General features: G+C 38.3%; 1 protein-coding gene across 1 annotated transcript in view; it reads left to right on the top strand.

The window, feature by feature from the left end:
* The window catches only part of ANO4 (anoctamin 4), a gene marked incomplete at its 5' end in the record, with an annotated part of 223,755 nt that extends 214,653 nt beyond the window's left edge, over positions 1–9,102 (top strand). The window contains 2 exons of the mRNA XM_024732131.1: positions 7,264–7,369; positions 8,911–9,102. Coding sequence (XP_024587899.1) covers positions 7,264–7,369; positions 8,911–9,102 — 298 coding nt within the window. The remainder of the gene's footprint in view (positions 1–7,263; positions 7,370–8,910) is intronic.
* Positions 9,103–10,467: the final 1,365 nt, after the last annotated feature.

The following is a 10,467-nucleotide window of genomic DNA, read 5'->3' as shown; positions in this document are numbered from 1 at the left end:
AGCAATACAATCCTACCTTAAGAAACAGGAAACATCTCGAATAAACAACTTAACCTTGCACCTAAAGCAATTAGAGAGAGAAGAACAAAAAAACTCCAAAGTTAGCAGAAGGAAAGAAATCATAAAAGGTCAGATGAGAAATAAATGAAAAAGAAATGAAGGAAACGATAGCAAAGATCAATAAAACTAAAAGCTGGTTCGTTGAGAAGATAAACATAATTAATAAACCTAATGCTTTATCATCAAGACTCATCAAGAAGAAAATGGAGAAGACTCAAATCAACAGAATTAGAAATGAAAAAGGAGAAGTAACTAAACACAAAAGACCCCGAATAGCCAAAGCAATCTTGAGAACGAAAAACGGAGGTGGAGGAATCAGGCTCCCTGACTTCAGACTATACTACAAAGCTACAGTAATCAAGACAGTATGGTACTGGCACAAAAACAGAAATACAGATCAATGGAACAGGATAGAAAGCCCAGAGGTAAACCCACGCACATATGGTCACCTTATCTTTGATAAAGGAGGCAGGAATGTACAGTGGAGAAAGGACAGCCTCTTCAATAAGTGGTGCTGGGAAAACTGGACAGGTACATATAAAAGTATGAGATTAGATCACTCCCTAACACCATACACAAAAATAAGCTCAAAATGGATTAAAGACCTAAATGTAAGGCCAGAAACTATCAAAATCTTAGAGGAAAATATAGGCAGAACACTATGACATAAATCACAGCAGGATCATTTTTGACCCACCTCCTAGAGAAATGGAAATAAAAACAAAAATAAACAAGTGGAACCTAATGAAACTTCAAAGCTTTTGCACAGCAAAGGAAACCATAAACAAAACAAAAAGACAACCTACGAATGGGAGAAAATATTTGCAAATGATGCTACTGACAAGGGATTAATTTCCAAACTATACAAACAGCTCATAGAGTTCTATATCAAAAAAACAAACAACCCAATCAAAAAAATGGACAGAAGATATAGACATTTCTCCAAAGAAGAGATATAGATGGCCAAAAGGCACATGAAAAAATGCTTGAAATCACTAATTATTAGAGAATTCAAATCAAAACTCACACCAGTCAGAATGGTCATCATCAAAAAGTCTATAAATAAATGCTGGAGAGGGTGTGGAGAAACGGGAACTCTCCTACACTGTTGGTGGGAATGTAAATTGGTACAGTGACTATTGAGAACAGTATGGAAGTTCCTTAAAAAACTAAAAATAGAGCTACCATAGATCCTGCAATCACACTCCTGGGATATATCTGGAGAAAACCATAATTTGGAAAGATACACGCACCCCAGTGTTCATTGCAGCACTATTTACAATCACCAAGGCATGGAAGCAACCTAAATGTCCATCAACAGAGGAATGGATAAAGAAGATATGGTACATATATGCAATGGAATATTACTCAGCCATTAAAAAGAATGAAATAATGCCATTTGCAGCAACATGGGTGGACCTACAGCTTATCATACTAAGTGAAGTAAGCCAGATAGAGAAAGATAAATATCATATGATACCATTTAAATTTGAATCTTAAAAAAAAAAGGTACAAATGATCTTATTTCCAAAACAGAGACTCACAGACATAGAAAACAAACTTATGGTTACCAAAGGGGAAAGGGGGGGGGGGGGGGGGGGGGATAAATTAGGAGATTGGGATTAACATATACTCACTACTATATATAAAATAGATAACCAATAAGGACCTACTGTATGGCACAGGGAACTATACTCAATATTTCATAATAACCTATAAGGATTATTACAAAATCTGAGGAAGAATATACATATATATATTCTGAACTGCTGTACTATAAACCTGAAACTAACATGGTATTGTAAATCGACTATACTTCAGTTTTTAAAAAGGTGCTAAGGTAGTAGTAGATCTTAAAAGTTCTCATCACAAGAAAACAAAATTTTTTAATAATAAATAAAAGCAGAATCCAGAGTACTATGTAGAGCACTGCAACCAACTTTTACCCAAAGGGCATTTGCTGAACTGGTAGACTTAACACTTTGTTTTTCAAAGCTTTACATGGTTAGGGAATTTGAAAGGAAATAGAGAAATGACCAGCTTGTGAGTATAAATTGAAATATACACTACATAAAACCACAATATATTCATACTAGCGTCTGTTGTACAGCAATGGCCACATGCAACAGCACAGATAAATCTCAGTAGCACAATGCTAAAAAAAAAAAAAAAAAAAAAAAAAAGCAAGTCTCAGAAGGCTGCTTACCGTATAGCATCCTTTCTGGAGAGTTCAAGACAAAACTGAACAATATCATATTCAGGCAAGTGCATATACATAGCAAAAATATGTTAATGATAAAAATGAAGTTCAGGATAAGGGAAGCAAAGAGATGAGATGAAGGAGGAGCCCAGAGGTGGATAGAAGTTCCCGGTAATATTTTAATTCTTGGGTTGCATGGAGGATTTATGATCGTTCATTATGTTATTAAACTATTAAATACATATACATAAAAATTGCAGAAAAGAAGAACATGAATGGACCAATAAGATTAGTTATAAAAACTAAGAATTGTGATTAGTCCAATTTTGTGCAACAGAGGGCCAAAATAATGTTATAAAGAAATGCAAAGGATGAAGAAAAGTCAAGATATTTTTGAAGAATAACAAGGTGGATATTTACCTTACATTAGATATAGTATAAAACCATAATAATTATATCAGTGTGGTGTTTAACATAAGAATAGAAAATGGAATAGAAATGAGAACTCAAAAATAAATTGTTTAATAAAAATGTACTCACAAAATAAAACATACAGTATGATTCCACTTATATAGAATTCAAAGCAGATAAAACCAAGCACTGTTTTATTTAGGAGCACTTGCATAAGTAGCATAATTATAAAGAGAAGCAGAAAATTACAATAGTCATCACCTCTCGGGGTGTCTGGCTTTGCCAGTGAGGCATGTTCTAAGCCACTGACCGCGTTCTGTGGCTTAACTTGGATGAGGTTCACTTCTCATTCTTTGAAATGTACATATGTTTTTATTTTCACAGTTTACAAAAATGGGAATGAATTAACTGGTGCTAGAAAAATAACGTTTGCAAGCCAATCATCCATTTCCTGAGAAATAAAAGCAGCTATAGAGAATTCACTAACTTACGCCAAAAGGGAACAACCCCGCCTTTCCCACATGTAAAATTGAAGCCAGGAAATTTAAAGTTTTACTTTCTGAAAACAGTTCTGACTCCCTTGGAAAAATCCACCCAACATTAACACCACTGGGCCACATTGTATCTTGGGAGATACTAGGCTAAAAGATCAGAAGAGTGAAACTGATTGATTATCTTAAGGCTTGGTGTCCTGGCTGTTTCTACAGAAGGGCAGGGAAGTGTTTTCTTTGTACAAGTGCCAGAGAACATGCAGCTGATTATTTTGCAAAAAAATTAGACTGCATCAAAAACAGAAACACGGGATACAAATGACATCTGAGCACGGCCCTCACCAAAACCGCTGCTGAGTGGAAAAGGCCAAGAGACCAGGGGTAGACTGCAGTGTGAACTGAGAGCTCCACTTACAACAGTCATCTGCAACTTCTCATAGAAGAAAAGAGCGAGTCCAAAATTTTAGAGCAGGGTGGGACACACCCTAAGTTTGTTGATAGGGAAAAGTGATGTCCAGCGGCGCTTCGTGAATTACCCAAGATCATTATTAGTCAGGCAAACTCCAAACATGGTTCCAGTATACTTTCCAGCACATAATTCTGGAGACAGCTACCAGCAGCAAAGCAAATGACCAACTCATTGGCACCACTGAGTTTTAATTCCCTTAGGGTAGCAGTAAGAAATTTTCTAGAGAGAAACTTGACTTTATGGTACAATGGCTTAAGAGAGTAGGAAGCCAGAAACCCGCTGCTTCTGAAAACAAACTTCCTAAGAATTTCACAACTTCTGATTCTCGTTCTCAGAACCTAAGTGCCAATGTAGATGCGTTGTGTTCCTCTGAGTACAGGTTAGCAGAACTCTGTGACAGATCACAAATGGATGTATATGACACACAGGCTGAACAAATAGATGCATATTCTCAACAACCTGACCCCTACATAGAAATTATCTAAAATGCTGCCAACTTACCATAGCCATGAGTATGTGTTTCCCAAATATTAAAAAGCACATGTAAAGAATATTTTTAAAATACTAAAAAAACATAAATTAACATTTAAAACCACCACTTAAAACCCTTTACCTTTTGCATATCGCATGTGTACAGTTTTACAAATGGTCATTGTGTTTGATAATCTACTCTCATTGAGTGATAAAAGTGTTTCAACTTTCTAGTTTTCATACTTAAATTTAATGGCTGTTTATATTTGATGTATACTAGTTTATTCAGCTATGCTGAATAAAGGAATTCATTTATTTGCTATGAGTTTACAGCATGAACTTTAAGAATGACACATCTGAATCGTATTTTTTGGAAATGGTCAAGGAAAATGGTCTGCAAGATCAAGGAAAAACTATGATTTTCCACCCAGTGAATTTAGAAGGTATCTGAGGAGGAAGAGATTTGTCAAAATTCTTCAAATTAAAAGCCAAACAAGATCTGAGAAGCTAGGAGATGGAGCAGGCAAAACAAAGGGCAAAAGTCAAGAGCAGAGAAGAGCATAAATAGGAAAGGGACCAGTGGGTCCTGAAAAGAACTTCACTTTTCTAATGAACACTGTTGTGTAGAAAGTTTAAGGAGTCAATGATAGTGACTCTTTTTTTTTTAATTAATTAATTTATTTGTTTTTATTTTGGGCTGTGTTGGGTGTTCGTTGCTGCATGTGGGCTTTCTCTAGCTGGGGCGAGCAGGGGCTACTCTTCGTTTTGGTACGCGGGCTTCTCATTGCGGTGGCTTCTCTTGTTGCTGAGCACAGGCTCTAGGTGCATGGGCTTCAGTAGTTGTGGCTCACCGGCTCTAGAGCACAGGCTCAGTAGTTGTGGCACATGGGCTTAGTTTCTCCGCGGCATGTGGGATCTTCCCGGACCAGGGCTTGAACCCATGTCCCCTGCATTGGCAGGCAGATTCTTAACCACTCTGCCACCAGGGAAGCCCCAATGATGGTGACTCTTGAAGCAATTCAGGTTCCCTCCTTTTATGTATACTTTTGTCTGATAATTAACCATGTGTATAATAAAAAGCATACTGTTCCTTTTCCTTCTAGAATATTTACTTGGACTATATTTGAAATATAGGTAGCTAAAGACAAATAAAGGAATTACATGTTATCTTAACTGGAAAACACAATTCCTGGTTCTTGACTACCTGTGCTCTGCAAAAAGTAAAAGAAGGTTAGAATAGTCTATGCAAACTTTTAGTCCTGAATAAAATTATTCTTCCTAAAATTTCAGGCGTTGTTTATTGGACCTATGACAGGAGCAGATTATGTAACAATATGTTAGAATGAGTGTTTTCAATGATTATCTAATCCTTATCATCACAGGGAGAACCAACAGTTTGAAGGCACTAACATTCGCTTTTTTTTTAAGTATGGTTGATTTACAACTTTGTATTAGTTTCAGGTGTACAACATAGTGATTTGATATCTTCATAGATTATACTCCAATTAAAGTTATTATAAAATATTGGTAATAATCCCTGTGCAGTATGTTACATCTTTGTATATTATTTATTTTATACCTAGTAGTTTGTACCTCTTAATCCCCTCCCCTGTCTTGGCCCTCCCCCAAGTCCTCTCGCCACAGGTAACCACTAGTTTGTTCTCTGTATCTATGAGTCTATTTTGTTACATTCATTTATTTGTTTTACTTTTTAGATTCCACATGTAAGCAGAAACATACAGTATTTGCCTTTGTCTGACTTACTTCACTAAGCATATGGGTATATATCCGAAGAAAATGAAAACACTAATTAGAAAAGATATATGCATCCCAATGTTCATAGCAGCATTATTTACAATGGCCAAAGCATAGAAGCAATCTAAGTATCCATCAATGGATGGATAAAGGAAATGTAATATGTGTATATACACACACGCAATGGAATATTACTCAGCCATAAAAAGAATTAAATTTTGCCATTTGCAACAACATGGATGGACCTGAAGGGTATTATGCTTAGTGAAGTAAGTCAGACAAAGAAAAACAGATTCATTCTTAATTTCAGCACCAAGTACTTAGCATAAATATCACGTTACTGGCAAAATAATCATGATACATTACTATTATATTCCATAGACACTAATAATAATTAAGATGATGATATTGATGATGATAATGGTCACAGCTCATATTTTTGTAGTCCTTGATATTTTCAAGGATGCCCTGCATAGAAATTATCCTGTATCCTCATATGCAAATTAGTGCCGACCTTAAGGTTAGGTGCCTGGACAATCATAGTTTTTATTCGGACAAGGGAAATTTAGTATGTCTACACAGAACTGTTGTGATAACCAATATTTCCATATCTTCTCACATTTCTGGAGCGAATGAAAAGAACATTCAAAACACATGAACACTGTATGACGCTGAGAGTCACTTCTCAGTCTTCCCACCTGAGAATAGTAATGATACGGTAAGGATAAAATGGAGTCTCATGGATCTAAGTTCCTAGGCTAGTGCTTGGCACCTAGTAGATAACAGACATCTGTGGAAGTTGATGCTTACTCAGAAGTTACAGTTGGAGCATATTTTAGGAAGGACTCTAGTGGCAAGTGGCAGAAATCCGGTATAAACTGACTTAAAAAGAAATTCATTGGTTCAGGTAACCAGCAGGTTGGAGGGGTGATATTACGTTAGTAATGACTAGATCCCAAGTCTCCAGCAGTGTCAGCAAGAGACCACCTTTCTGCTGGCTCTGCTTTTGTTCTACTGACTGCATTCTCAAGCAGGCTCACTTCACACAGTTTGTGATGCCCACCAGAAGCTCCAGGCTTTTACCTTCTGTGGGCTTCGTGATAATTCACTAAGTAATCATTCTAGCAGAAGATCTGGTGATGAGTCTTGCTGATCAGGTCTGGCTCATCTTCTGAGCTGGGGTCAGCGAGGGGGAGAACTCTGCCCAGCCCACACGGATAATTCTTCAGAGAAGAGAGATTCTTTTACCAGAAGAGATGCTGGACAAGCAAAACAACAGATGTCTAGTATACAGAAACTTTGTATACTTTTCTCCCGTGAATGAGGACTACATAGTGGGGATGGAAGAGATTTGGGAGTCAGGAAAATCATAATTTGGAATGTAACACTCTCCTGTGTGTTTATAGATACCGAGACTACCGTGACCCTCCTCATTCACTGGTGCCCTACGGCTACACACTGCAGTTCTGGCATGTCTTAGCAGCCCGACTGGCTTTTATCATTGTGTTCGAGGTAAGTTTTCTCAACCAACTCCTTTATTTCCTTTGACATAATGAAGTAACTAGAAGTAACGAATTAATGTAAGTTATGAGAACTCCCAATGTGATTATTTACATCCAGAAGCAGGATAAGTAATACTATGTAATCTCTTTCTCTTCTTTTTCTTCTCCTTAAAGTACCTGAATTTTCTAAGAAATATTTGAAAGTCCAGGGTTGACTGTTAAAGAATAAGTCAGGAATCATTGGTCCTAAATTTATTTTTTTAGTATTTATTTTTAAAATGTATTTATTTATTTTATTTTTATGGCTGCGTCTGGTCTTAGTTGTGGCACGCAGGATCTTTGTTGAGGAATGCGGGATCTTTTGTTGCAGCGTGCAGGCTCTCCGTTGCTGTGCACGGGCTTCTCTCTAGTTCTGGCACACGGGCTCCAGAGCACATGAGCTCTGTAGTTTGTGGCACGCAGGCTCTCTAGTTGAGGTGTGCGAGCTCAGGAGTTGTGGCGTACAGGATTAGTTGCCCCACGGCATGTGGGATCTTAGCTCCCCAACCAGGGATCGAACCCGCGTCCCTTGCATTGGAAGGTGGATTCTTTACCACTGGACCACCAGGGAAGTCCCATTGGTCCTAAGTTTAATATTCTAGGGCTGCTGTTCTTAAAATTCAGGAAAATTGCAGTTTTTCCATCCCCACGCCCAGAGATTCTGATACATTATGTCTGCAATTTGTTTTTCACAGCCCTCCAAGATGCTTCTGATGTTTAAGGACAATGTTTGGAAAACACTGAACTGAGTGTTACAAGTGGTAGCCTCTGGTTATGCATCATCATGACATTACTTATAAAGCATAATCTACCTAGTAATTGCCTGTATTATGTGTCAATAAAAATACACCACCTATTTTCTTTTAGTCTTTAAGAAAAGTGCTACTAAAAATAGTTTGCATTCCCATAACTATACCCATAAATGGAACTTTCATCTCTCTTGTTACTTATATTAAAGCCAGATTAATACAAGTAAAGGCTGCCTCTTGGCTCAGACTAGAAGTTTCCTATTCAGGCATACCTCGGAGATATTGTGGTTTTGGTTCCAGACCACTGCAATAACGTATTTCACAATCTGTGAAGCATTTCAAAATATTTTCTTAAAATTTTCATAATAACACCCATTTTGTGGATGAGGGAACTGAGGCTCAGAGTGACTTATCCTCAGGTAAACAGATAGCTCTTAAGTGGTAAACGTAGAGCTGGAATTCAAACCTGGGCTTTCTGATTCCGCAGTATATTCTTCTGGCTCTCCTTTGCATTTTCTGGCCTTTGCTTCTCCGCCTTCTTTCCTGAGTCCTCTTCTCATTTCCTGTATGGTGCCATTACACCAAGTTCAGTCCTCACCTATCCCTGTGACTCTGTTTCCTCTCACACCCACCCCCTGGCCTTATTCCACTCCCCAGACACACCAGAGGCTCCACATCCCTGTTCTCGACCAGCTCCCAGCGCTCTTTCCGCTAAGGCTGCACAGTAAACCTGACTCTGTTGTATTCTCCCCTGTGTTTTTAGCACCTCGTGTTTTGTATAAAACACCTCATTTCATATCTGATCCCGGACCTCCCAAAAGATCTAAGGGATCGAATGAGAAGAGAGAAGTACTTGATTCAGGAGATGATGTATGAAGCAGAACTGGAGCGTCTTCAGAAGGAACGAAAAGAGAGGAAGAAAAATGGAAAAGCACACCACAATGAGTGGCCGTGACCAGGTCGGTGAGAAGTGTTTCACAGTCTGAGACCTCTCCTTGGCTGGGAGGGGCGCTTTCAACTCCCTGAATCAAAGCTTGCCATTGTTCTCCTGATAGGGGTGCAAATAAATCCTCTAGAAGCTTTCAAAACCAGCTTGTCTCTTACTAAAACTGCACATTTAACTTAACCTTCCCTTTGCACACAACTCCTGCAACTCTTCTCTGTCTCCGTGTCACACTCTGGCCTGGCAGCCAAGGTCTTCATGAGTTGGCCTAGGTGGCCCTTGAAATAAACCCTCCTCCCCCTTCCACTCTAGCCTGGCTATTCTCTTTCATCAGAAAGAAGGGGCATGTTACCATGGGGATATTAAAGTCACTTTTTCATCTCACCCAAGATGGCCTTCCCTCCGTCACCCATGTATTGTTTCCTCCCAGGCTGATCCATGTCAGGCCACACCCGCTAAGCTTTCCTCAGACTCATCAGCCCACTGAGACTTACTCTTTATAAACACCTCTGGTTACTGCATCAGTACCCCATGTACTGACAGATATTGATATGTGTTGTTAATTTGTGATTTTCAAATAGTTATTAGGCTTCCCCAGCACAGCTGTAAGCATCTTTAGGAAAGTCTCTAGGGACTATAATTTATTCTTCCAGCTGGTTAGCACAGCGGTTAAGTACGTGGCACCCATTAAATGCACATTTAATGAATAAAGGTTGGGTGCATTACACTTAAAAACACTGTAAGAAACTTTCATGATGTTCCCACATATCAGAAAGTTCTTCTGAAACCTTCTCTCTGGCAAGGCAATTACTATCTGTGTGTCCTTGGACAAGTCACTTAACTTCTCTGTGCCTCAGTTTCTTCAGTGATAAGATGAGCCCTCAGTTTTTATACTCTGTGAATCTAATATTCCAGCATTTCTTTTGCCTTCCTTGCCTTCATTCCTCTCTCTCCACTTGTTTGGAGACTAACTTTGAAAGGTTTTCCAAAATTTGGCCTCCAAAAGAAAAATGAGATATACAGGAAAAAAATGTATGTTTTTCACTTTTCATATAGGTTACAATATAGCAGATATCTACAGAGATGTTTGTTGTTAAAATTAGTGAAGTTTTATCCTGCATTAAGAGTCCAGGAGGTTATTGTGAGTTGGGTATGAGGGTGGACTTGGAGGATATCACCTAGACCCCAGGCCACAGGGATAATATAATAGTATACAGATGTTGAATTGGTTCTGCCCTCAATTCCAAAGTAGGCCTTTGGCTTCACTAAAGGCAAGAAATGTTTTGCTACTTAGTAATTTTGCCATTTTCCAGATCTGCCATTTGGCTATATGAGTTCAGGAAAATTACTTAATTTTTCTGAGCCTGCTTATTGGGT

The sequence above is a fragment of the Neophocaena asiaeorientalis genome, unplaced genomic scaffold, assembly GCF_003031525.2.
Source record: "Neophocaena asiaeorientalis asiaeorientalis breed wild unplaced genomic scaffold, Neophocaena_asiaeorientalis_V1.1 scaffold418, whole genome shotgun sequence".
NCBI classification, from domain to species: Eukaryota; Metazoa; Chordata; class Mammalia; order Artiodactyla; family Phocoenidae; genus Neophocaena; species Neophocaena asiaeorientalis.
This window is presented reverse-complemented; position numbering and strand designations above follow the sequence as displayed.